This window comes from Astyanax mexicanus, chromosome 3, assembly GCF_023375975.1.
Source record: "Astyanax mexicanus isolate ESR-SI-001 chromosome 3, AstMex3_surface, whole genome shotgun sequence".
Classification (NCBI taxonomy): domain Eukaryota; kingdom Metazoa; phylum Chordata; class Actinopteri; order Characiformes; family Acestrorhamphidae; genus Astyanax; species Astyanax mexicanus.
The window spans coordinates 9,449,260-9,476,784 of record NC_064410.1 but is presented as its reverse complement, the minus strand read 5'-3'; the positions used below and the strand labels follow the sequence as shown (position 1 = coordinate 9,476,784).

Here is a 27,525-nt window from a genome sequence, read left to right as displayed (position 1 = left end):
TTATCATCCTCCTGTTCTCTAATGTTTTGATCTTCATGTCTTCGTCTCTCAAATTCTGCTTGCTGTCTCTCCATGCTCTTCCTCACTCTCTCTATTTCCTCCTGATGTTCCTCAATCAGCTTTTCTTTAGTTTTTACTTCCTCTTGGATTCGGATCTCCAGCTCCTTTTGTAGATGTTTTAGTTCTTCCAGTTCCTTCATGTGTTTCTCATGTGTTTCTTTTTTATCTCCATGTCTTTGTCTCTCAAATTCTGCTTGCTGTCTCTCCATGCTCTTCCTCACTCTCTCTAATTCCTCCTGATGTTCCTCAATCAGCTTTTCTTTAGTTTTTACTTCCTCTTGGATTCGGATCTCCAGATGATGTTTTAGTTCTTCAAGTTCCTTCATGTGTTTCTCTTCTAAGAGCTTTATTCTCTCTTTCAAATCACTTCTCTTCCTCTCTTCCTCTTCAAGATTCCTCTTCAGATCCTCTAACTTCCCCTTATATTCTTCTCTTTCTTTCTCATTCCTCTCCTCCCATTCTCTTCTCTCTTGATCTTCTCTCTTTTTTTTCTTCTCCTCTCGCTCTTCTCTCTCTCTCCTTTTTTGATCTTCATGTCTTTGTCTCTCAAATTCTGCTTGCTGTCTTTCCAGCAGGGAGAAAATTGCTCTCTCTCGATCGTTGATTATTTTTTCATCCTCTTTTCTTCTGTTTTCATATTTCTCACCTCTAAGTCTGTGTATTTCCTCCAGTTGATGTTCTCTCTCTTTAAACTCTTCCTCTCTTCTCTTTCTCTCGTATTTGATTTCCTCCTGAAGTGTGGTCTTCATTCTTTCTATCTCTGCTTCAAATCTGACTCTCAGTTCTTCTTTCTCTCGCTTGATCTCCTCCTCTTTCTCCTTCAGGATTCTCCCCTGATTTCCTTTCTCCACCTGCTGGAACATCTCATTAGTGTAGCAGCTCCCTCCATTCACTGCCAGCATGGAGTCGATCTTCTCCAGTAGAGCAGTGACCTGGGTTCTGTTTCTGATCTGTTTGTTGTTGAAGATGTGGAATCTGTTCCCATACTGTTCAATCAGATTTCTAATATCAGATCCTGCTTCTCCAAAGTACTCTTCAATGCTCATGTCTTCAAGAAGATCTCCTCCAGTGAACAGCAGCATGGTGTAGGTCACTGACTCTTCTCCAAAAATGTTCTGGATAATCTCTACAGTTCCTTTTTCCTCCTCTGAGTATCTCTGTCTGACTTTCAGAACCAGCAGAAACACATGTGGACCTGGAGCTGCCATGAAGATGCATTTAGTAATTTCCTTCTGGATCTCCACATTTCCAACTCGAGTATCAAACAGCCCTGGAGTGTCAATCACAGTAATCTGCCTTCCGTTGACCTCAGCTGTTTCCTTTTGACACATGCAGGATGATGAATGTTCAAATGTGTTTTCTTTTCCTAGGATGGTGTTTCCTGTAGCACTCTTTCCTGATCCTGTTCTCCCCAGCAGCACAATCCTCAAATCATCTCGTCTTCTCCCTAAATGTAAAATAGATAAATATGAAAATGTAAAATATAAAATGTTTTGTTTGTACAACCAAAAATAGATAAGTTTCCATTCATCTTAAATGGAAAAGTATTTAATTATTTTAAATAAACATGAAGTCAGTTTGAATGTAAAAACACCAATGTCTGTATAATAGCATGGACAGTGAACACCACTCAAAAGTGAAGCAACCACATGTCTAGTGCCTGGCTGTTTGCAGTATGATTTGCAGCTCTGCACATGCACATATATTCCAATATCTTTCTATCTTTATTATCTAATTCCAACAGTTTTCCCTGTGCTTATATTACCACATTTTATTTCCCCTCAGTTTTAAATTTTATTCATTATTATATAAATTAGATCATAAGAACACTTAGGAATTATGTGAACTTAAAGACTTGGCTGGAACAGACCATCTGTATTACATGAAGTAGCTGAGTTGTAGTGTAGTGAACAAGGGCCCTTTTTTAGTGATCTATAGTGCACTACAACTAATTTAATGAATTAAATAATAAAAAGAAGTAAAATAAATAAAAACATAATAATATAAAATAAAAAAACCCTTAACACTTTACAGGTCCTTACTCCTTTTAAGTTTATTTAACTGAACTAAGTTTTATATTATTTGTTACCTAGCTCTGAATTCAGCTCCGCGTTTTCATTCAGTTACTTCTGTTTAAGAGCAGCATATAGGCAGGACTTACTATAATAGCACATAAATGTGTTTAAACTGTTAATATAGTATTTTGTAAAATTTAAAAGTTTCCGCCTTCTTTTGACAGATCTGTTAAGGTCATTGGCTGCAGTAAAAAATGATGGACAGCTTGGTCTGTCTGATGATTGGCTTAATAAAAAGTGATTGACAACGAAAGTGTAGTATCTGATTGGCTGCAGTCGAAAATGATTGACACATGCTCCGCCCTTTAGCCACGCCCACTGGGGGGCTCCGGTCTGCAGCATTACATAGATGGTTCTGGCTGCACGGCTGTCTGTTGATTAGACGTGGTTTAACCGTTTCAGTCGCGGAAGTCTCTTTTCCGCTGCCAAGATAGAAATTTCGTAATTTCCAGACCACCACGCCCATCAGCCGTAATATATTCCAAAAGTCCAACGTTATTTGGCGTAAAAATAGACTGTTGATAGGGTGTATGATGGCAAGGCAACACGTGCAGGGTTTACAAAACCAAAAGCGGAATTATCTAGTGTGTTATAGATCGCTAAAATTGGGCCCTATAAATGTAGGTATTGTGATATACACTGCAGAGGTGGAGCTACAGTCTCTCATTAGGGTGAATATATATTTATAACACTGTAAATATAGGTATTGTGATGATATACACTGAGGAGGAGGAGCTACAGTCTCTCATTAGGGTGAATATATATTAATAAAGCTCTAAATGTAGGTATTGTGATGATATACACTGCAGAGGTGGAGCTACAGTCTCTCATTAGGGTGAATATATATTAATAAAGCTCTAAATGTAGGTATTGTGATGATATACACTGAGTCATATCTTAAGTCTTTGGTTAGGAGTCATAGTTTGTGAGTCAGTAACGGAACAGCGCCACATTTGATGGAAACAGGAAAAGATCAATTTGATTCATGAATCTGTCTATAAAATAAAGTGAAATAAATTAATCTGGTCCAGTGATGGCAGCATTTACTTATAGGATGTTGTTCCAAGCTATTTCCTCTGCATACTTCTCTCTCATCTTCTTGATCTGTAAAAAATAAATGATAATAACTATAAATATTTAAATAATCCAAATATCTACATAAAAAGTGAATAATACAGAATATTATAATACATGTTATGTTGTAATTTGTCTTTTTAAAATCATATTTCACATTCTGTAATGTACGTTTTACTGAAAACGACCAACATTTACACAGTGCTGATAGAAACCGACTCTTACCCATAATGCTGCTGCTGCTGCTGGACATCGTTCTGATTTCTTAGGGAATTATGGGTAATTGTGTTTCAGATCCTCTGGTTCCTGCTGAACACAGTTAAAGTTTTTCTTTATATTCATAATCACTGGTTGTTCAGATCAGTAATTTCAGTTAAATATATCATATAGCAGATGAACACAGTGATATTTGAGAAGTGAAATGAAGTTTACAGGATTTACTGAAAGTGTGCAATAATTATTTAAACAAAATTAGGCAGAAAAATTACATCAATATTTAGTAGATCCTGCTTTTGCAGAAATAACAGCCTCCAAACGCTTCATATAGCTTCTAATGAGAGTCTGGCTTCTGGTTGAAGGTATTTTGGATCATTCTTCTTTACAAATCTTCTCCAGTTCAGTCAGGTTTGATGGTTTCTGAGCACGAACAGCCCGCTTTAAATCACACCACAGATTTGTTAATAATTTTTAGGTCTGAGGACTGAGATGATCTGAGATGATCATTCCAGAATGTTGTACTTGTTCCTCTGCATGAATGCTTTAGTAGATTTAGAGCAGTGTTTAGTGTTTAGGGTCGTTGTCTTGTTGAAGTATCCAGCCCCGACACAACTTCAACTTTTTCACTGATTCTAAAACATTGTTCTTAAGAATCTGCTGATATTGAATGGAATCCAAGCGACCCTCAACTTTAACAAGATTCCCAGTACCTGCACTGATCACACAGCCCCACAGCATGATGAACCACCACCAAATTTTACTGTAGGGAGCAAGAGTTCCACCATGCATACCACCCTCCAAATAACTCCATTTTAGTTTCATCAGTCCACAGTACCTTATTCACCTTATACACACACACACACACACACACACACACAGATACACACAGATACACACATGGAATTATTTTGTAAAAAAAAAAAAAAAAGGAGTTAATCCCCACCAAAATATGTTTTATACTTTACACATTTATTTTTGAGGACAGATCTGCAGAATCTTGGTATCTTAATCTCAGTGTCTTCATGAGGAAGAGTCACCTGGAATAGTTTTCTCAGCATCTTGAAGGAGTTCCTGGAGGTGCTGAACAAAAGCTGCTGCATTTCCTTCACTCGGTTGTAGGAGGCCATGCACTTTTTTATTTACTGAATAATTCCATGTCATGTGTTTTCCTGTCTTTATTATTACTCTACAATGAAATTAAATTAAAAATAAAGAAAAACATTAAAATGAGACGGTGTGTCCAAACTTTTGACAGGTACTTTATATATATATTTGCGAGATGACACACCCCAGAGTTTGCCCAGATAAACAGCAACAGTTTCAGTTAGAAGCCCCTGATTATTAAATATTACCTGCACATTCACCACAGAGAACCATTTATAATACATGTAGATGTGATTAAATACACCACAAGCGTCCCGTGCACTGGATCTACAGTACCAGGGATTTTCCCAATAGCAGGGAAATATATGTTGTTGTGCTGTAATTCCAGGTCTGGTGGGAATTGTATATAGGTGTGTGTTTGGCACAGTAACAGCCTGGATACAGAATGCACAGACTTTGTTTAGACTGTGAGCATCATCTGCAGAAATTCATTGATTGCATTTATTGCAGCGTTAATGTCAAAAGCTCTAGTATCGCTAATCTGGATTTGAATGATTTATTTGTGGGTTTGATTGGTCATTTCCTATATGCCCAATTAGACTACAATTAGACTACAAGCTACAGACAATGTGTTGCCATTATAATATAATATAATTTAATGTTGAATCAATCATGAAAATGTGTCTGTGTGTGTGTGTGTGTGTGTGTGTGTGTGTGTGTGTGTGTGTGTGTGTGTGTGTGTTGTACCCTGTGATTTACTGGACCCTTTCCCAGGGGATGTTCCTGCCATGTGTTCAGTGACTCCAGACTGGATCCAGACCCACCATGATCCATCCTGATTGAGCTGAGATGATTCAGCACCTCATCCTGAAGGCTGCAGTCTGGACCTAAATCTGGAGAAAGGAGCTGATCTGAGAACAGTCTGGCTGAACATAAAATTCATTCATCTTATTCTCTTCAACACAGAGATCACAACCCCCCACAGTCTGATACACAGCTCAGAACACGCAATTACCATAATAATGATCTCTTATTCTACTGGTTACTGGTTATTTTATAGGAGGATTCAATGGAAAAACTCCAGTCTGTACAGAAAACGCAGGAGCCACTCCCAGTTAGTAATTACTGGACTGTAACTGGATCCTAAACAGCTGAAATACTTTTTATACTCCTCTCTATGATTTAAATTTACACACTCTGATCTAATTTCAGTTCGATTTATTGTTTATTTATTGTTTTTATATTCATATGATAGATAAGGAGTGTAGACCTACCTGAACACAGATGAACAGATGCAGAAACTGACGCAGAATGAACATCTTCTTTCGATTTCGCTCCCTGTTTTACCTACTCTGACCGCCAGGTGGAGCTGTTCACACACACAGTGTACTAGCTCATTAAACCTCAGGATTCATTTTTATTTCCAGCAAAAAGTAACAAGACCTTCAAACACAGAATTTAAGAACTGAACATTTACATGACCACAAACAAAAAAACAATAATAATCACTTTGATTCTTCTTTAAATTATTCCGTGGTTTTATTTTTATTTAATATTGTACAAGATTATGTTGTTGAAAATCTTCAAAACTGTGCAAAATTATGTTCCGAGAGAGAACATTTTATCTTATGAAAATATAGATTTTTTTTTGTGATTGTATATTTACATTTTATTGCTTCCAACTCATCAAATCTAAAATAAAATTAAACTAAAACTAAACTAAACTAGAACACCAAAAGAAAAGTTTTATTTTTCATATTTTACATTTCAGTGTTAATTACTTTTAATGTAAGTTTGTAGTGCTTACATACAGTACCAGTCTGAAGTTTGTAATCACCTCTTCTCCTTTAATGATTTTTTTTCCTTTTTTTTTTTTTTTTTACATTGTAAATTTAATATGGAATAGTTTAAAGCTAAATAGGAACACATTCAGCTTTATTCTATAAACAAAAAAATGTTGAATTAATAGAATATGTTTTATGTCTTAGATTATTCTAAGCAGCACATTTCCCTTTGAGGACAAATCTGCACACTCTTGGTATTTTAATCTCAGTGTCTTCATGAGGGAGAGTCACCTGGAATAGTTTTTTCAGCGTCTTGAAGGAGTTCCTGGAGGTGCTGAACAATAGTTGCTGCTTTTCCTTCACGCTGTAAAGCTCCAGCTCATCCCAATTAAACCACTATCTCAGTTCATCAGATTTAGATCAGGAGATTCCATATGTGTCCCTTAACTGTTTTCATGTATTTAATAATAATCTACAATGTAGAAAATAAATTAAATTAAGAAATAAAGACAAACAATGAATGATGTGTCCAAACTTTTACTGGTACTTGAAAAATACCAGTAAAAATACCTGAAATACTTTAGATAAACAATACTAATACACAACAATATAACAAAATAAAATATAAATAACATTACAAGCAGCAATAATCAATCATCTCTAAGATGAAGATGTTAAAGATATCTGATGGCTGTGATGGGAGAACTGGTTCCACTGGTTTGGGGCAGCAGGGGAGAACACTCTACCTCACCCCAGTACAATCCCTGCTGGTCTTTGATCATTAAGCAAACTGAGAAGAAAACTGAACAGCAAGAAGGTCTTATAGCCAATCAGAGCCGGAGATCAGAAATACTGGTGAGTAATTATTACAGCAGAATTAAGAAGTGAAGATCTGTAGATATGGGTGTTGAAAGTTGGAAGATATGGGTAAAATGGTTTATTAGAAAACAATCAGTGAATATAATTTTATATTTAAATTTTATAATAAAAGGGTCCTCCAAGGGTCAATGAGCTTAACATACACATTTTGTGTTTCAGTAATTAATGCTAAATTTATTTAAATCAATAAAACGACAAGGGTGCTTAAATTTATGTACCTGTTTAATTTTGTTTAAAGAATTATTGAACACTTTCTGTAAATCCTGTAAACTTCATTCACTTCTCAAATATCACTGTGTTCATCTGCTATATGATATATTTAACTGAAATTACTGATCTAAAAAAAATATATATATTTATAAAGAAAAATTATGAAAATTATCAGGGGTGAACAAACTTTTCCATACTGTAGTGAACATAGGGGAGCTTCAGTGATCTTTATACATGCAGTAGAGCTGATGGTGTGAAAATCAGGTCCTCATTTTATTGATTTTTTTTTTTTTGCTTTTCCAGTTTATTTAAAGAATCTTCCAGACAATACAGATTTTTATTGGAATGCAATGTATAATGAAAAATAAAGAAAAATGAATCAAAACCCAAACAGTCAAGCTTCTGAGTTCTGACTGTGCAAGATAACCAGACTGAACTTCCTGACTTGATTTTGGTCAGAAAGCTATCCGCCCTTCTATTCAGTTACAGGGTTCATTCTGATCTAAGTGCTCTGAAGCTCTCAGACAGTATATCTCAGCCTCCCTCAGTCTAAACTCCTGTCTCTACTGACCAAGACTTTATTACTTAACTAACAGACCTCATCACCCGCCGTTCCACCAATCACGAGTGAGTGCTGTGCTCTAATATTAAAACATGTGCAATAGGATTCTGTCTGTTAACATACAAAGACAACACTGATAAAACTCACTCATATCTCAGATAGTCCACTAAATACTGATTAAATGCAGTTTTTATAATCCCAGAAGAGGCTTTGAAGCCTATCTCAGATAAAAGTAAAACACAGCACATATAAAGTTTCACCCATGTTTACATAGAGACACATACAGAGTTTATAGAGATCATAAAGTAAAACTGGATAACATATTGATCATGCTAAATATTGTAGTAACTGTGGATGCTGCAGCATTACTATCCACTAGAGGTCCAGTCTGCTCTATTTAGAAGAAAACCTTCCTGTAATCCAGTATTAACATAAATGTTATTCATGGATGTTATTTCTCCAGTAGGGACAGAGATAAAGAACATGTTATTAACTATTTGATTCTTATCACTAAATTCTTTATACATCTGTAAGTATTTTAAATCTGCTCCTACTTATCATCTTATTGCTGAGATTTAACATTTACTGTGAATTCTCTGAAACTCATAAAGAACCCTCACAAAAAAGGTTCTGATATTTCATGAAAAGCATGTATTACTTGATTGTGATTCCGTCTGATTCTCTCCATCAAAATATCATTTTCTCTGTTCATTATGTGCGAGAGTTTTCTGTATACAAACATTTTATGTTAAATATGCATATTTATTTAAAATGTTATTCACTTTAAAGCTCCATTGAAAGGTTTTGGGACAAATGCTCATTCACTGTTTATTCCTAAATCAAGGGTATTAAAAAGATTAGGTATTAAAATCCTGCTTTTGTTGGAATAATTGTCTCTAATGTCCCCAGAAAATGTTCTACTTGGTTATTTTCTGCTAGCAGAGGTGTGAGGATTTAACTGCATCCAGCAACAAGATCATTAGTGAAGTCAGGGCACTGCTCTACAGCTCAAATCTTTAGCCCACCAGCCCACAACTGACATTAGGCATAGTGCCAAAGGGTTTATGTTTGCTTCACCAATCTTTTAATTGAACAATATTAGTCATTCAGACACTGATGTCTGTTTAAATTAACATAAACACAAACTGTGAGGGAAATGGAAATTGAAACAATTAATTCTATTTAAAACAATGAATCCTGTTTTACACTGTTTTATAACATTAATACATTTAATTGTTCAACCCGAATGTTTGTCTGTCAGGCAGCAACATGAGAGGGAGGCTTGTATTATTCTGTTTCTGCAAGCATGCCACAAACAGCAAAAGCATACCTCGGGTGACTTTTGCTAGCAGAAATGGCTTCTTTCGCATCACTCTCCCATTCAGCTTCTCCTTGTGCACAGTGACACCATCTGCAGCAAGATGATGCTGCAGCTCTTTGGAGGTGGTCTGTGGATTGTCCTTGACTGTTCTCACGATTCTTCTTCTCTGCCTTTCTGATATTTTTCTTGGCCTGCCACTTCTGGGCTTAACAAGAACTGTCCCTGTGGTCTTCCATTTCCTCACTATGTTCCTCACAGTGGAAACTGACAGGTTAAATCTCTGAGACAACTTTTTTGTATCCGTCCCCTGAACAACTATGTTGAACAGTCTTTGTTTTTAGATCATTTGAGAGTTGTTTTGATGAGCCCATGATGCCACTCTTCAGAGGAGATTCAAATAGGAGAACAACTTGCAATTGGCCACCTTAAATACCTTTTCTCATGATTGGATACACCTGGCTATGAAGTTCAAAGCTCAATGAGGTTACCAAACCAATTTTGTGCTTCAGTAAGTCAGTAAAAAGTAGTTAGGAGTATTCAAATCAATAAAATGATAAGGGTGCCCATACTTTTGCAATGATCAAATTTTGGTTTAATGCATATTGCACATTTTCTGTTAGTACAATAAAACTCATTTCAATCCTGAAATATTACTGTGTCCATCAGTTATTAGATATATCAAACTGAAATGGCTGTTGCAAACACCCAAATATTTAGAACTAAAAATGATTAAGATTAATAGAGGTGCCCAAACTTTTTCATATGACTGTAAGTAATTTGTCAGTTGAAGATTTATTTATAACTTAGTTATGAGTTAAAGTTTAATAAAATCTTTTTTAAAACACGAATGAGGTTCACTAATGAGTTTTCCTTTTCTATACTGCATCTATATATTTCATATATTCCAGAATTTAAACACTCTTACTGCTGAGAGAAATCATTTATAATAATGTGTTTAAAACCTCTGTACAGTACTGCATTCTATGCATCATACAGAACCTGTGGGCCACGCACACAATACGAGAGGTCAAGCAGAAGAAAACACGTAATGCATTTATTTTTACACTTTATTTATCTGATTACAAGATATCATAAGAGTACAATAATGATAAATGATTTAACAAAAACAGCTTAATCCATAACATGTAGGAGTACTTAAATATAGAGTATGTTGGTGTAAATAGCAATCACTTCTATTCTAAAGCATTCACCACCATTAATCATAAACATTCAATAATTAATAATAATTTGTATTTTTTCTGATTATGGTATTCCTTACATAATCTAAAGCATGCCTGAGGTTTGATACAATATATGGTTACAATATTTATTTTCCAAAAGTTTAAATATTACTCTTCTTATTTTAATGCATGTTAATATTATGGAACTATAGCAGTGAGTTACAGATCATGCTACCATATTATATATGTAAATGATGTTCAGGCAGACTGAACTGCCTGTAGATTTAATTATAATCTGTGACATTCTACTGTACTTGTTCTGTGGTTTTCTCCTCAGTACAGTAAGATGGTTTATGGTTGTAGTTGATGATGAAAGTAATGTTATGTGTTGTTCAAATACAGCCGAGTTTCATTTTGCCAGGTGAGATCCATAAGATTTTGTGTTTTCATTTGTGTCAAAACCTGTTCTGTAATTACCAGACCTGTTGCAGTTCATTTATTTATTCCTAAACTTGCAACTGCATCAGCCTGACTGAACCTTTTCCATTCAGACGGAATCTCTCCATCACCAGTAAAGGTTTTGTTGTGGTGCTTTTCAAGGTTTTCCTGGAATTCACAAACAAACCATTTCCAGTAGGCTAAAGAAGAAAAATCAGGAGAGATGATCCATTCAGCGTACTCTCCTCCTGCAGTCCAGAACTCTCTGTAAGGGTACCACTTCTCTGGAATGCCTGCTGAAAATTTCAGGTTATCTGTTACTACATTTGTTGTACAAAAGTCAATATTAAATTCTTTTGTGCCTCTAAAATGCCTTCCAGTCATCCCACTTGAGCGATGAAATTCAGCCTGGTGTTTTTCAGTGTGATTTTCTTGACTGTTGGTACAGACGGCTCCACAGAAGGGACACTGATTCCAGCAGCACCTGCAGAAGTGTTTAAACAGAATCTCCTCAGACTTTTCTCTGAACATCTCCTTTCTCAGATCTGAAAGTCTACAGAGGTTTACTTTCAGCTCTTCAGCAACAATCAAGAGCTCTTTTTTCATAACATCTACAAGAACATCATAATCAGCAACACCCTTAGTGATATCATCACTCAGGTGAACTCTGGTATCTCCTAACTCATCTACAAGACTGTTGGAGAAAATCTCCAGCCACTTGTTGATATCTCCACTGATGAGTTTGACTTCATCTCTGGCCTTTTCTGCTGCACTGATGATAATTCTCTGTTTGTGGTCGATGTGTTCTTTTATTACAGAAACTGCCTGAGGATTTTCTGCTGCCATGTACTGTCTAACTCTGTCTCTGATGAACTGTTTAAAGTGGATCTTCGGCTGGTTCATGTAAGTTAAGAAGTTATTAAACTTCTCCTCCTTATCTCCCTCCTGCTCTGCCAGAGATTTCAGAATGTGTTTCTCCAGATCTCCTCTTTTCCCATTAAATGGAGGTTTTCCTCTCATCTGATCACAGATGAATTTAGTGGTCATGTTGTACACACTCTGCAGGATTGTTTCTTTCAGTTTAACACAGATTTGGTCTCCAAGCACTTCTGCAGATGTTGCTCTCCGATAGTAGTTCATGAAGACTTTAAAGTACTCAGCTTTTTTCTTTTCGAAGTAAAGAATTGGATCATTTGCTTCTCTGTATTTCCTGTGAAGTTCTACAAAGCGTTTCTCAGCTTGTTCACACACATAAAGAGAGAGATCAACACAGAACTCTTTCTTAAACTCAAAGGAGTCACGTCTTGGTTTAAACTCCTGCACTAATTGTTTAACATCACGTACAATCTCCTGGATGTAGCCTGAGCTGTATCCCTGCACTGAGACTGGAAATGATTCCACTTTTTCTGCTGTGTTTTGGATGACTTTAGAAATCAGCTCTCGTATTGATGTCTGATCCTCTGGGGTAAGAGACTTTTCCCATAAAGGAACAGGTCCAAACTTCATCCTTTTCATAGAAACATAACTGCTGTAATCAGCAACAGTGTGAATCTTTCTGTACTCTGCTCTCTTCTTTTGATCAAGAACAAGACCATATTCAGAAAACCCCCCCCCCAGAATGTTAATGACATCATTTGAGATGTTTATATCTTTGATTTCTGGAACATCTTTAGTTAAATCAGTGACCCACTTTCCCCACACTGAATCAAATTCTGCTTTTGGATCTCTGTTTTTGCTCCTGTCTTCTTTAAGTTTCAGAGCGAGTTCTTTACTCTTTTCAAAGAGGGTCTTCTCATGATTTTTCACCTGCTGATCCAGATTTTTCCGGATGTTTTTCTGTTTGATGTTCTCATCCAGTTTTATTTTGGCCTCATCTACAAGGTCATCATGGAGGTGATGTATTTGTGTCTCAAATCTGCTTTTCCACTGAATCAGAATTTCCTTTTCACTGTCTTCTTCAAAATACTTTTTAAATGCTGTTTGGACTTTCTGCAGGGTCTCTGACATTTCTCTCACCAGCTCTTGTCTTTCTACTGCTTCTAATTTTCCACTGGAGATTCTGTTCAGCATCTTGTCTTCAATACTCAACATGGCTCTCCTGAGACTCCAGGTCCATTTCTCATACTCCTCCTCCAGTTTCCTGTACACTGATATCTCCAGTGTGTTCCTGAAACTGAAGACAAAGTTTTCATTCAGCAGAGCCTCCCAGAGATCTTTCACTCGCTGCTGAAACTGTGATAATTTCATGCAGTTTGTTTTTGATGCGCGAGAAACAATGTCTCTCTTCAGCTCCTGAACATTTTCACTGTAGTGTGGGTTTGGTGGAGCCATGGGTGGGCTGCCCTCCCAGAGCTGAGAAAAGTACTTCACATCCTTCTGTACATCAAATGCAATGATATCACTGAAACATTCTGCATCATAGACTTCATCTTTAACAGCAAACCTGGTCATTTCATCCAGTTTCTCTTGTAATCGTCTTCTTCCCTCCATCATTTTCTCTCCAGCTGCTACATCAGTAACATTCTGATGAACAAACACACAGCTGGGATTCAGTCTGACCTTCTTCATCCTCAAGGCCTGAATAACAATCTGAAGGATGTCCTGCATCTCTGATGGGTTTCCTCCAAAGATGTTGATCAAATTCATGTTTCCAAGACCTACAACAAATGTTGCCAGTTCATTATCATGATGTAGGGTGTCTTTTCCAGCCAGCTTTAAAGCTCTGAGACCTTCAGTATCAACAACCAGAATGTAGTCAAACTTCAGTTCCTCCTTCATCTCATCAGACACTTTCACCAGCTGCATAAAGGCTCCTCTGGTGCACCTTCCAGCACTGACTGCAAACTGGAGTCCGAACATGGCGTTGAGCATGGTGGATTTCCCTGAGCTCTGAATTCCCAGAACTGACAACACAAAGACTCTCTGGTCTCCCAGTTTTCTGATGACCTCATCCAGAACTGCTGAAACCCAGACCAGAGGAACATGAGCAGCATCACCGTCCATCAGCTCCATCTGGTTGCCAGATATTATGAGTTCAGCAGCAAGTTCAGGAAGGTAAGAAAGATCTCCATCATTCACTCTATCCTCTCTTCTCTCAGAGACTGAAGCTTCATAAATCTGACCCATCTCTCTCAGCATGTGCTCCAAACCGAAGGTGGCAGCATTAAGCTTGTTGGAGATCTTTTCTAGATTTAGTTTATGTGAGATTTTTATATCATTGCCTATTTTCAAAACCAGCATTTCTGACCATTTTGGATCATACTCCTGAAGGAGGGCAGAGAGTGTATCAGAAGTGAAGTCATCTAGCAGGATTGTCATCCATTTAAGGAAATAATTTTTTTCACTGTCTGACAGTGACCTTAAACTTCCTACAAATAACTCCATGAGTTCACTGAAACCACATGCCAGCTGTTTCCTTCTTATTTCTCTTAACTCTTTTTCTTTCTCGCCTTTCTCTAATTCTATTTTTTCACTTCTAACACATCGTAGATCTTTGTTTTTCTGGCTCCAGTCATGCCACAGTTTCCCCTGGCAGGGCAGATACTTTTCTTTGACTGTGGATGGCTCCTCTCTTTTCAGGAATCTCATCATCTCTTGTGCAGCTTCCTTTCCTCTCTGACAGTCTTCATTATCCTCATCCACCTTCATCTCTGAGTGTTCTGCTATTTTCTCCAGACAGAAAGTCACAGGCTGTTCTGAGAGGCAGTTCTTGATAACTTCTCTAAGAGCAACAGAAACATCAGACTGGTTTCTGTCCTTCAGTGATACTCTGTATTTTCGCTCTCCGATCTCACACACAGCATCTTCATCATCATCCTCTTCATCTGTCAGAACAACAATGAGAGGTTTTGATCTCTCACAGAGTTCCTTCACAATGACCATTTTGTTGTCATTCTCATCAAGTTGAGGTAAAAGTACAACATTCACAGAGGACATTTTAGTAAGAATCTTTCTCTGAGTCTTGTTGATGCTGGAATCTCCATGTAGATTACAGAACGCTACACAGTCTGAGAAATGATCAGTGCTTTTTCCAGATGGGAGGTACCAGGCGATCTCCACCACTCCGTCCATCAGTAGACGCTCTCTGCTGCTGCCTGGACAGTCCCTGTGGAAGAACGTGTCGTGCTTCTCATTGATCAGCCTGTTCATCAGCTGAGACTTGGATGAAGAAATGGAACCAATCCTGAAGAACGCCACCATTGGAGTTTGAGCTTTGTACATGGGCAGGGTCTTACTGGTGACTCTGCCTGAAGTATCTGTGGTCTTCCAGCACTTACTGATCTGGCGCATCGTCCACAGAGGAAATTCAATATTTTCAGTAAAAGGATTTGGAATCAGAAGAGGAACTGCATACTGACACTGAGACAGCTTAGTTACCATGATCAGCTGAAGAAAAGCATCTGAACAGAGGAACACTGCCATCTGAACATCCATTGGATGAACTTGAGTCGGTTTGTTTTCTTTGTTTCCAGCATTTTTTTGTAAAAGAGCACCGAACACATATTTACCAGCTGTGTGTTGAGACTTTGGTGCTGGTCTTTCTGATTTGACAGATAAATGTCTTCCTCTGTAATCTGTTTTTAAAATTTGCTGCATGAAAGCATGAACAAGACATTGTTCGTTTTTGGGATTTTCATTGTGCAATGATGATGGGGTTATTTCGAGAAACTTATCTCTGCTAAGCCTGTTCTTAAATGTGTCCTCAAGTCCAAGATTCCTGAAGAGGTCTTCTATTAATCTTTTATTCAAGACTTCTGATTTTTCTTCCTGAAAAGCAAAACAGTGCAAATAATTACTACTTAGCATTTACACAAACCAACAACAAGTACAACAACACGTCAGAAAAGGTTGGTGCAAAACAAATATGGAAAATATGTAGTGTTTTTCCAATCTGCTTTCGCTTTTATTTGACTGCAGACAGTATTAAGTTCATGTTTTATCTGCTAAACTTTATTTAATTTATGAATATATATCCATTCGTGCTTTTGAGACCTGCTAAACATTTAAAAAAAGATGGGACTGTAAAACTTCGAAATGTCGCCATTGTGTCTCACAAGTTAAAAGTTTTGGAATTGAAGATACCAAGTGATAAAGTGTTTTTAGGTGTTATTTTGCTCTTCAACTCTTCCTGTGAACACATCTTAAGGTCTTACGGGGTCATCATCACATATTTTGTTTCAAAATTCTCCACACAATCTCTATTAGGGACAGTTCAGGACTCTAGACAGGCCAGTCCAATAATCATACCGTCTTCATTATGAGCCCTACCTTATAATGCCTGGAAAAGATCCAGTTTTGAAGGAGGAATACGAGGCTCTAAGATCTCAGTGTACTTTACTGCATTAATGTTGCATCACAAACGTGTACTGACTCAACTGCATAAAATGACAGACCCTGCAATACTGCTGTAAATATAAAGTTAATGTACCTTTTGTGTCTCAACATAACTTTAACTTTAAGAAAATAACCTCTGATGTAAGTGACATTACAACCTTTACACTGTTTTATATGTACAGCAATTATTAATATTAATCTCATTATAAATTAAATAAGAGTAGATAATCAAATATTACTTTGAATTACTTTTTTTCACTTGCAGGTAACATAGTCCAAAAGAAAATGGTGGGATTGAACTCTGAAGGCAAATCTTTGCTAATACTAGCATAATACTAGTGTAATACTACACTTAATATAGACAGGCATGTTTGTAAATATCACAAAATTAAGAAATGGGTGCATGCTTGACTTGTTTTTTTTCGATGTTCTTTGGTCAAATAGTTAAAATGTTTTGCTGGAAATTGCATTATGTTGCTAATTAAAGTATGCTGTCTGTTTTCTTTTGGCACATGCAGTGATTGAGAAGTAGTTTTGAAGTCAGTTTTTATATTGTTCATTTCAGGTCAGGGCGCGAATTATTCAATGATAATTGGGGGGTCAAGTATTTCTTCGGGGTGTAAATGGAAACCAGCACAGCGAAGGCTCGTGCTTCTAACAAATGTCTACAGCACGTAAAAGATACATTTACTACATCAGCTTATGTAGCACATACAACACAATGACCTTTATAGTCATAAATAATATATTACACAATTAATCCTGCAAAAAACACACACAGTGCTACTGGCTGCTATATTTCATTAGCTTTCATATTCTACAGAATCTCTCCCACAGGAATAATTTATTTAATTCTAAATTAATAGAAAATAATAATGCAACTGAAAATCCTTGTAGATAAGGATTCTGTCCCACCTCATCCACATATTTTCACACTGTGAATACAATATTAAATGTTATGGGGAGATGTAGGAATGTATTTATATAGCTTGGCTAATGCCTTTATACCTCAAAAAATTGTAGTCCACCAGTTTACTGTAAAACTACTCATCTGAGTAACTAATTCCTCACTAGTTCTACTTACTGCAGCGAATGAAGATTTTAATATCTTGTTCACATTTCCCTTCCACCTTAAAACACATTTCCATTCCACCTTAAAAGTTTCCCTGCATTAAAACACACTTTCTACGTTAAAACACAGTTCCCTTTTAGACTGTAGTAGATGAGAAAGTGTTTTAAGAGTTTTACACATTTCTGCTTAGGTTGTGCAGAAATCACAAACAGTCCATATAAAACAGAACGTGGATTTCCATTTGAATATTCTATTCCACCTTAAAAGCGCTGAAGCCTGTGTGCCGCCACAGCAGCATTTAAGGCGGAATGGTAAATAAGCAGCATTTAAGGCGGAATGGTAAATTAGTAGCATTTAAGGCGGGATAGCAAATTCATGTGAGTTATTTATGTAAGGAAAAGTGTGTTTAAAGTGCATATTTAAGAAAGCTAGGTAGATAACAAGCTACTTACACGTAATGCTGTAGCTTGAGCAGCAGCTTAACTCAGACGCAAACCACCTGACCAATAATGATCCAGCAGGCAGGTAAACGAGAGAAATGATTAAACATGGAATGGTATGATCCACTTTAGCGGGGCGTGAAATCGTATCATAATATTCTTCCAGGCACAGATACTGCATTGTTTTTGTAGTATTTAACTATGGGAGGTAAATCCTGCCAAAAATAAAACTGAAATGAAAACACTAAAATGAAAATGCAAATGCTGTTTTGCTCTTTCTTTTCTCAAACATGTGTGAAAATATTATGACAAAATTAAAAACGGAATTAAATCCCTTCATTTGCAATTTAATTTTTCACTTGAGCATGAGGGTCATACGTGACAAAATTAAAATTTTAATTAAAAAGGCTTTTTGCCATTTCATTTTCATTGCCATTCAGCTATTTCATTGTCAAATCTAAAATGAAAAAGCTAATTATAAAAAGAAAAATCAAAGCTTCACTTTGGGCTTGCTTTTTCTCAATGAACTGCATAATAAATGACAAAACTAAAATCGAAATGCAATCGTAACGTTTTTATTTATTTTCCTTTGCAATAGGCTGCATGTCTGACAGAATTAAAATGAAAACGCAAAATGGAAAAATAAATAGCAAAGTGAGAGTTTGTGATTCAGTTTTTGGTGTGGACTGCACTTTAAGTGGTGATTTAGTTTTCTTTTTACACATTTCTTTTTCAACTTCACCAGCATGCAAATATATCTAAATAAGCAGTAGGCGGGGCTACAACTACGATCCCCCGGCGGAATCCAGACCAGCATACAGCAGCAACATGGCTGATATGAAACGCCAAAAGGCCCAAAAAACGTCTGGACCAGACGCCTTTTATCGAAAAGAACGGCGTAAAATATGCCGTTCTGTATGGCAAGCCATATGGGTCAGAATTCGCCTGGGTCTGACGGCGCTTAAAGCGTGCGTAATACTTAAAAAACGCCGTCCAAAACGCCGTTCAGGGCTTACTTTTACGCCTTGGAACAAACGCCGCTAGGCGTTTAAGAGCGTGTGGCGGCGCCAGGCGCTTACATATGGAACGCCAAAAGGTCCAAAAAACACCTGGACCAGACGCCTTTTATCGAAAAGTGTGGGTTTGTGTGGGTTTTACGCCGTAATATACGCCGTATGATTTCAAGACACCGTAATATACGCCGTATGATTTCAAGACGCCGTAATATACGCCGTATGATTTCATGACGGCGTTAAAAACGCTGCTAAAAGCACAGAAGATGCCGTTTCCCATGCCGTTTTTCGACCCTTTTGGCGCGCTGTACAGAGCGCCGTCTCAGTGCAATGAGACGGCGTAAAAAGCGGCGTTTAATTATAAGATAATGAGCTCCATCTTCCAGTTTTGAAAGTCAATACATTTAAACTCTGTTCAGCCAATGCTCTTACAGAGAGACTCAGTCTAAAGCAATTCACTGCAGATCCGAGCTCCTGAACCAGAGCTCTTCAGTTTATTAATTACAAATTTACAATATACCTTCTTCAGACATTCCCGCTGGTGCTCATGCCTTTTATTAGTCTAATATTTAAGCTGTTCAATGTGTTTTAAATAAAATTTATAGTAGTAGGGACGGCCCTTGTGCATGAATTTTATTAATTAATAGTGTGTTTCTTTTTAGGCTACGTTTGGTAAATGGTAGCGAATAGGGTCATTCTGCTATATTACAAGTTTCTTGGTTTATTAGCTCTTAAATATTTGGCCAGGTACTGTATCAGTATTTATATTATTTGAAGGATCTAAATAACAGGAGTGTTAGTAATCATAAAATGTAAGGAAACGTAAATGTTTATAAGATATACAGTGATAAACCAAAAAACACTTTAAAAAAACACCCCGACAGCTGAATATTCAAGGACACGGAGGTGGTGGTAGAGAGATTATTATACTCCACGAAGAACACTCTTGATCACTGGATAGCTCAACTTACCGATCATTCAATCATTCAATCAATAAACTTTTTTTTTCTCGGGAGTACATCATTTCCAGTGTAGCCGAGCATTTACAATTTAAAAGGGACTGACAACATTGAGTAAGAAAATAGAATTAATAAGAATAAATGAGAAAAAAATTAAATATATATATATATATATATATATATATATATATATATATATATATATATATATATATATATAATAAATACCAGGCTGATTTGCCCCTGTTTGTGCAAATAAATGATTTTTAAGACCACCAGAGACAAAATTATGAAAATATGAAAATTGCAAAAAGTACACAACAACAATGTTAAATTCAAAGGATTTACAGTAAGATTTGAAGGCCTTTTTAGGGCAAATAAATGACAAGACTTGATAAGACATCCGCAAACCGTGAATAGGTGTCTATACACAGGAACGTCGCTATAGCCCCTTTTTAGGGATGTTTTAATTGTTTTTACAGAAGTGTCTCTCTAATATGTTAAAAATGTTCAAATCTTAAAGTATACCATAATTAAAGAATTTTAGTAACAAAATCAATCTCCCCACGCAGCGCGAAAGATCTGATCCACTTTGTCTCGGAGCCGTGTCAAGAAAAATGCATACACGCACGCAAAATTAAACAGCGCTTTTTTAAGCTAATGATCCAGGCTGTCCAGCATTTAGACTGGAGTGAGTTAGGCTAGCTGTGGTGCTGTTGGTCGGTTTGTGTGTTTATATTAAATACAGTGTATTGTACTACCTGTATGTGTATCAGCTAATTGATGTTACATAATAATAATAATAATAATAATAATAATAATAATAATAATAATAATAATAATATATAATTATAATATATAATTTTATATAATATAATATATATAATTTATTATAATTATACTGTATAATTATAATATTTTAATAAGAATAAAAATAAGAAGAATCAGCTTCCTAATATAATTTGTAACTAATTTAATAAATTAATAAATTCATTTATTGAAACCCTGATGTTTTTGCGACAATAGGGTTCTTCATGTGTGATATACTGACAAGGTGATGTGATTTCCGTCTGGATAAAAAAAAAAGTGGGGAGCTGCACAGCATTTTGCTTTCACCTAAACCTAGAGTTTATTTTTATATTGATACAGCAGAAATGTTAGATTAATAAAAAAATATATACCATATAGATGGTATATTGTTAATTGTGTCTAAAAAACTGTGTCTGAAGAGCTCAGGAGCTCGGATCTGCAGTGAATTGCTTTAGACTGAGTCTCTCTGTAAGAGCATTGGCTGAACAGAGTTTAAATGTATTGACTTTCAAAACTGGAAGGTGGAGCTCATTATCTATTAAACGCTGCTTTTTACGGCGTCTTATTGCACTGAGACGGCGCTCTGTACGGCGCGCCAAAAGGGTCGAAAAACGCCGGGGGAAAGGGCGTTTTCTGTGCTTTTAGCTGCGTTTTTAACGCCGTCGTGAAATCATACGGTGTATATTACGGCGTAAAAATTACATGGCCTGTAGCTGTCATATGAAAATGATCCTTTTCCCCTAATCATGAAAACACCTTTGCAAAGAAATAATTAGTTCATTATTAAAGATATTGATGATGGCAACCATAAATAAATCTGAAAGTGCACATGGTATGTGTTTATTTGTTCATATGCTTGAGTGCAGTTCATTTGTTTGTTACAATTAGTGTAAATGCAATTATTGATTGAGCATAGACTAGACTAGAGCATCATATCAGCTTTTACTGAATACTAATTATTAAGTCATTCTGTCTTTTAGTACTTAGAACTTACCTTCTGTTTCTTCTGGTACTGCTTTTGACCATTTCCACCTGTTAATGATACAATAACAAATAAATAATAATATTAATAACAATAATGGATGTTTCACTGATTTAATAAATACTGGCACCAATAACACTGCTAAAAAAGAGCAGCATGTCTTTGCTTCTAAAGCTTGATGAGACTGGAGAAGACAGATAAATTGTCTGATTTATAAACAGGCACATTCATAGAAATGGGCGGGGTTTATGGATAAGGAGCAATAGATATATTTCAGAATGAACAAAAAAAACCTCCAAAATGTCTGTTTATGACAGGGATCAACCAGAGATACTAACATCCAGCACTGATCTTTGCTCTCTTAAACTGCAGCTTTTCAAGCTCATTTACATTCACTAGGTAAAGACTGATACCTAATCAGACCTTCTCCTTCATCTTCTTTTTATTTGTGTATTTAATAACTAATTAATGGCTTTAGTAATGTCTGAAGTTCGAATCTTCAGTGCTTCAAGTATTACCAGTTAAATCTCTTATACGGACTAAGCTAAGACCCTTCAAGTGTCCTATAACCCTATAACCGTCTCTGGCATCAACTGAAAGACAGTTTTTCCCACTCCTCCATGCAGGACTCTCGTATTGTGAGTCATGATAATCTAATAACAAGCCTACATGTAGCTCAGCAGATTTCAGCTAATTTAAGCTAATACAGTCAAAACTAGGCCTTAATCTGTAATACCATTTCAGTAATATCTACAGTCATCATTACCGGCTCGTTTCTCCTCCATCGTCTTCTTCAGCTGAAGATCCTTCTCCTCCATGCTCTTCCTCACTCTCTCTATTTCCTCCTGATGTTCCTCAATCAGCTTTTCTTTAGTTTTTACTTCCTCTTGGATTCGGATCTCCAGATGATGTTTTAGTTCTTCAAGTTCCTTCATGTGTTTCTCTTCTGAGAGTTTTATTCTCTGCTTCAGATCACTTCTCTTCCTCTCTTTCTCTTCAAGATTCCTCTTCAGCTCCTCTAACTTCCCCTTATATTCTTCTCTTTCTTTTTCTCTTCTCTCCTCCCATTCTCTCTTCTCTCGCTCTTCTCTATTTCTCCTTTTTTCCTCCTCTCGATTCTCTCTCTCTCTCCTTTTTTCCTCCTCTTGATTCTCTCTCTCTCTCCTTTTCTCCTCCTCTCGCTCTTCTCTCTCTCTCCTTTTCTCATCCTCCTGTTCTCTCCTTTTTTGATCTTCATGTCTTTGCCTCTCAAATTCTGCTTGGTTTCTCTCCAGCTGGGAGAAAATTGCTCTCTCTCTCTCGGTGGTTCTTTTCTCATCCTCTTTTCTTCTGTTTTCATATTCCTCACCTCTAAGTCTGTGTTTTTCCTCCAGTTGATGTTCTCTCTCTTTAAACTCTTCCTCTCTTCTCTTTCTCTCGTATTTGATTTCCTCCTGAAGTGTGGTCTTCATTCTTTCTATCTCTGCTTCAAATCTGACTCTCAGTTCTTCTTTCTCTCGCTTGATCTCCTCCTCTTTCTCCTTCAGAATTCTCTCCTGATTTTCTTTCTCCACCTGCTGGAACATCTCATTAGTGTAGCAGCTCCCTCCATTCACTGCCAGCATGGAGTCAATCTTCTCCAGTAAAACAGTGACCTGGGTTCTGTCTCTAATCTGTTTGTTATTGAAGAAGTGTATTCTGTTTCCACACTTTGTAATCAGATTTCTAATATCAGATCCTGCTTCTCCAAAATACTTAAAGATTGTGTCTTTAGGAAGATCTCCTCCAGTGAACAGCAGCATGGTGTAGGTCACTGACTCTTCTCCAAAAATGTTCTGGATTATCTCTACAGTTCCTTTTTCCTCCTCTGAGAATCTCTGTCTGACTTTCAGAACCAGCAGAAACACATGTGGACCTGGAGCTGCCATGAAGATGCTTTTAGTAATTTCCTTCTGGATCTCCACATTTCCAACTCGAGTATCAAACAGCCCTGGAGTGTCAATCACAGTAATCTGCCTTCCGTTGACCTCAGCTGTTTCCTTTTGACAAATGCAGGATGATGAATGTTCAAATGTGTTTTCTTTTCCTAGGATGGTGTTTCCTGTAGCACTCTTCCCTGATCCTGTTCTCCCCAGCAGCACAATCCTCAAAGCATCTCGTCTTCTCCCTAAATGTAAAATAGATAAATATGAAAATGTAAAATATAAAATGTTTTGTTTGTACAACCAAAATAGATAAGTTTCCATTCATCTTAAATACTTAGAATGAAAACATATTGATCAGACTTGAATGAACATGAACTCAGGTTGGCTGTACTTATGTCTGTATAATAGCATGGACAGTGCAACATCACTCAAAAGTGAAGCAGCCACATGTCTAGCGCCTCTACTGGTTGGTTGCAGTATGATGTGATTAGCCTTGGCTGTAGCCTTTCTCAGCACAGAATCTCCTACAAATAATCAGAAGTATGGCAGGTCACATCATACTGCAACCAACCAGTAGAGGCGCTAGACATGGGTGTTTCACTTTTGAGTGATGTTGAACTCTCCATACAATTATACAGACATTGGTACAGTCAGCCTGAGTTGACTGTTGTGATTCCATGTTACATTCTTTATAAATATGGGTTGCTACAAATCAACCAGTTATATTGTAAGGTATGTTTCTGTATAGTGTTTTAAATTCGTGCCCCCTTTTGACACTGAGCACCTGCCCCGCCAAAGGTCTCTGCACGGTTCTGTTGCACAACTCAAAATGTGCAAATGGCGTGTACTAATTCTCTTAATTAATCATGGGTTTGTTTTGTGTGTAAAGGGAAATAAACTAATCAGTGTGCTAGTTGACATTCCCCTAAAGAGCCAGGCGCTCTTACTTTGGCATGTTTGTAGCTTAACAACACAGCGATTTGTACATCTCAGCAGAGGCCAATGATCTTATTTAATTATTCCTACACTCCCATGCTATTTTGACGGCATGGGTGCAAGGCGTAAAAATAGACAGTTGACTGGGTGTATAATAGCAATGAGCATTGCAATATGCCTTACGCAGGGTGTTTGACAGGGCTCAGTATCTCACAAAAGTGAGTACACCCCTCAAACACTGAAGATACAACATATTTACACAATGTAAAGAAGTCAGTGCACAGCTGGTATAATAGTTTAAAATTTACTATGCCCTACAAATAACTAAACACTCATCCATTAATACCTAAATAGCCGGTAACACAAGTGAGTACACTTCACAATAATCATGGCCAAATTGTAACCAATTGTGTTGTCCCTTTTCATTAGAGTTGGCCTGCGGTGCTCATACCATATGCTGAACACTGCATCATCTCAGACAGTGTGGCCCATTAGGAAGCCTCTTAGAGCATGATCCCCTCCCTTTAGAAACTGGGATGCCTGAAATAAAGACCCCAAACACACCTCCAAGATGACAACTGCTGATGAAACTAAAGGTAAAGGTAAAGGACTGGCCACGTAGGTCTCCTGATCTAAGTTAAGATCTATATCTAAGCTTTATTTCTATAGCTTTGTCCCATGAAAATATATAATAAAACATTTGCAGAAATGCTGCTGGGTGTTGGCAGCAACAGAATGTTATGGCTTTAAATCCCTAATTCAACATGTGTACTCATTGCATGCAATGTATTATCAGTGAAATAATTACCTTCTGAAAAAGTCTGAATCTTCATCTCCAAATTCTGAATAGTTGTTGTCATCTCTGCAACTTTACTATTGTATCTTCTAAGCTGTGTCTCCAGCTGTCCATTCAGGAACATCTGTGGTGTGTAAAGATCTCCATTCTTCTCCATCAGCAGCTGCTGAACTCTATCTATTAACCCAGACACATCTGGAACAGAGCCAAAGATATAACATCCTCCTCTGCAGGTTTTAGTAAAAGTCCTTGTATCTTCATCTAACTCCGCCCCCTGCTGCTGGGTCTCTGTAGGGATGATAGTTATGGTGTGATGGGTGAACCTGGAGCTGAAGATGTGCTGGATCTTCTCCAGTTCTCCTTTATCTTCATCAGTGAGACGTCCCTCAGCAAGGACGAGGAGAAAAGCCTGAACTCCAGTATCACAGAGAGAGACACAGCGGAGGGACTCCCGCATCACTTCCTCCTCTGAGAGCTGAGAGCTGTAGAGAGCTGGAAGCTCCACCAGGGTGATCAGACGTCCACATACTTCTGCCTCCCTCCTCACACACACTGATCTAGAGTCTGCACTGAACTTTGATCCCTGATCCAGGATCAGATCTGATACAGAGGACTTTACTGATCCATCACTCCCACACACAACCAGGTTTATCTTCTGAAGTTCAGACGGACTGACTGACACTGAAACACATAAAGTATAGAATTACTGACATTTACAGAACGTATGTTCAATATTTAATTATTTTCATTTACCTCTCATTTATTACAGGTTCTTCTTTCATTTTAACATAACCAATTAAACACATTTTTATTGACTATTTTAAGTTTTAACAAAAGTCTGGTCAATAATAAAATGAAAGGTGTTAAAAATACAGTGCAGTTCATGCAGTTCTAAGTCCTACTGTTTCAGGTTGATCTGTGAATAAATTAATTATTTACCTATAATGCTGCTGCTGGACATCCTTGTGATCTCTCAAGGCATTATGGGTAACTCCGTTTAAGATCCTCTCGTTCCTGCTGAAAGTTCTACAGTTAGAACCTCATACAGTAATCCAGAGGCCATTAGAGCTCATTCACAGTTATTATTATTATTATTATTATTATTATTATTATTATTCATAATAATAATAATAATACATACTCAGTTCAGACTTTTTCATTTATCATGATCACAACTGGACCATTATCAGAAATGTGTTAAGATCAGAGGAGAAACAAGACATATGTAAAAATTAAACACATACGCTTGTACCCCAAAAAAGGCAATTTTACACTTAAATCTGCCCATTAAATAATTCAGACCAAAGAATCACAGTAAATTATGCATGTTTGGCTCATTTAGACTGTGTCATGTCTGGTGCTGAAAGCGCTCCAATGTTCCCCACACTCAGCTTTACCTGCAATTCCCACGCTTCCAACTACATTACCCAGAACGCACCACACTATGACACCACACGCACTCCCGATCACATGACACCACCAGGAAGTCCCGAGTACTGATTCCCTCACTATAAAAGGACTATGCTCACGCTCACACCTCGCCGAGTAATTGTTTGGTTCGTCCTGCATTACAAAGCGTTTCTCTTGCCCATGTTTTGATATTCCGTGTTTGACCCTGTTTTCGTGTTTTCGACTTTGATTTTTGTCTACACCCGTGTATTAGATTACTGTGTATGACCTGGACTGTTATATCGTTATTGGATTACTGCCTTCTCTGTGATACCACCTGCTCGTGTATGAACCCTGGACTGTCTCCCGTTTATGATATGGTTTCCCTGTGTTATGTCTCACTGGTATTGAACCTGCTCGTCTTGACTATCCCTGTAAGATCTTGCTCTTTTAATAAAGCTATTAACTTGTATCCGCACACGTCTCATCCTTGTCTGGCCTTAACAGACTGTCCATTTGGTTTGTTAAAATTTGAATATTTAGTTATATCTACTCAATTGAAGTGGTGACTAAGAACCACACTTGTGGAATTGCAATAATGTCACTTCTTTGTCTTTCCCTTTAGGGGTCACCACAGCAGATCATCTGCCTTCATCTTGTCCTATTCCCTGCCTCCTCTACAGTAACACTAACCATCTCAGCCTGGCCTCTCTAGCTTTCTCTCTGAGCCGTTTCACTTTCACTTTCCCTCTGACCTGCTCATTTCTAATCTTTTCCATCCTTGTCACACCCAATGTAAATCTCAGCATCTTCATCTCTGCCACCTCCAGCTCAGCCCTCTGTTTTTTAGACACTGCCACTGTCTCTAAACCGTACATCATAGCAGATCTCACTACTGTTTTGTACACCTTCCCTTTCACTCTTGATGTAATCCTTCTGTCACACATCAGCCCTGACACTCATCTCCACCCACTCCACCCTGCCTG

At 37.2% G+C, this 27,525-nt stretch overlaps 3 protein-coding genes and 1 long non-coding RNA gene across 4 annotated transcripts in view; 1 reads left to right on the top strand and 3 right to left on the bottom strand.

Annotated features, from left to right (window-relative positions):
* The window catches only part of LOC125799345 (uncharacterized), a 76,218-nt gene extending 62,117 nt beyond the window's left edge, over nucleotides 1-14,101 (top strand). Inside the window, exon 3 of the long non-coding RNA XR_007438259.1 lies at nucleotides 14,059-14,101. This is a non-coding gene — a long non-coding RNA (uncharacterized LOC125799345). The remainder of the gene's footprint in view (nucleotides 1-14,058) is intronic.
* The window catches only part of LOC111197375 (interferon-induced very large GTPase 1-like), a 99,258-nt gene that overhangs the window by 8,470 nt on the left and 63,263 nt on the right, over nucleotides 1-27,525 (bottom strand). The window lies entirely within an intron of this gene.
* The window catches only part of LOC103028110 (interferon-induced very large GTPase 1-like), a 78,100-nt gene that overhangs the window by 8,971 nt on the left and 41,604 nt on the right, over nucleotides 1-27,525 (bottom strand). The window contains exons 3-5 of the mRNA XM_049475766.1: nucleotides 26,090-26,164; nucleotides 25,163-25,831; nucleotides 22,281-23,660 (exon numbers count right to left, since the gene is read on the bottom strand). Of these exons, the coding sequence (XP_049331723.1) occupies nucleotides 22,281-23,660; nucleotides 25,163-25,831; nucleotides 26,090-26,111 (2,071 nt within the window). The 5' untranslated portion in view covers nucleotides 26,112-26,164. The remainder of the gene's footprint in view (nucleotides 1-22,280; nucleotides 23,661-25,162; nucleotides 25,832-26,089; nucleotides 26,165-27,525) is intronic.
* Nucleotides 1-27,525, bottom strand: part of LOC103037794 (interferon-induced very large GTPase 1-like) — a 151,607-nt gene that overhangs the window by 95,832 nt on the left and 28,250 nt on the right. The gene's annotated exons all lie outside the window — the stretch shown is intronic.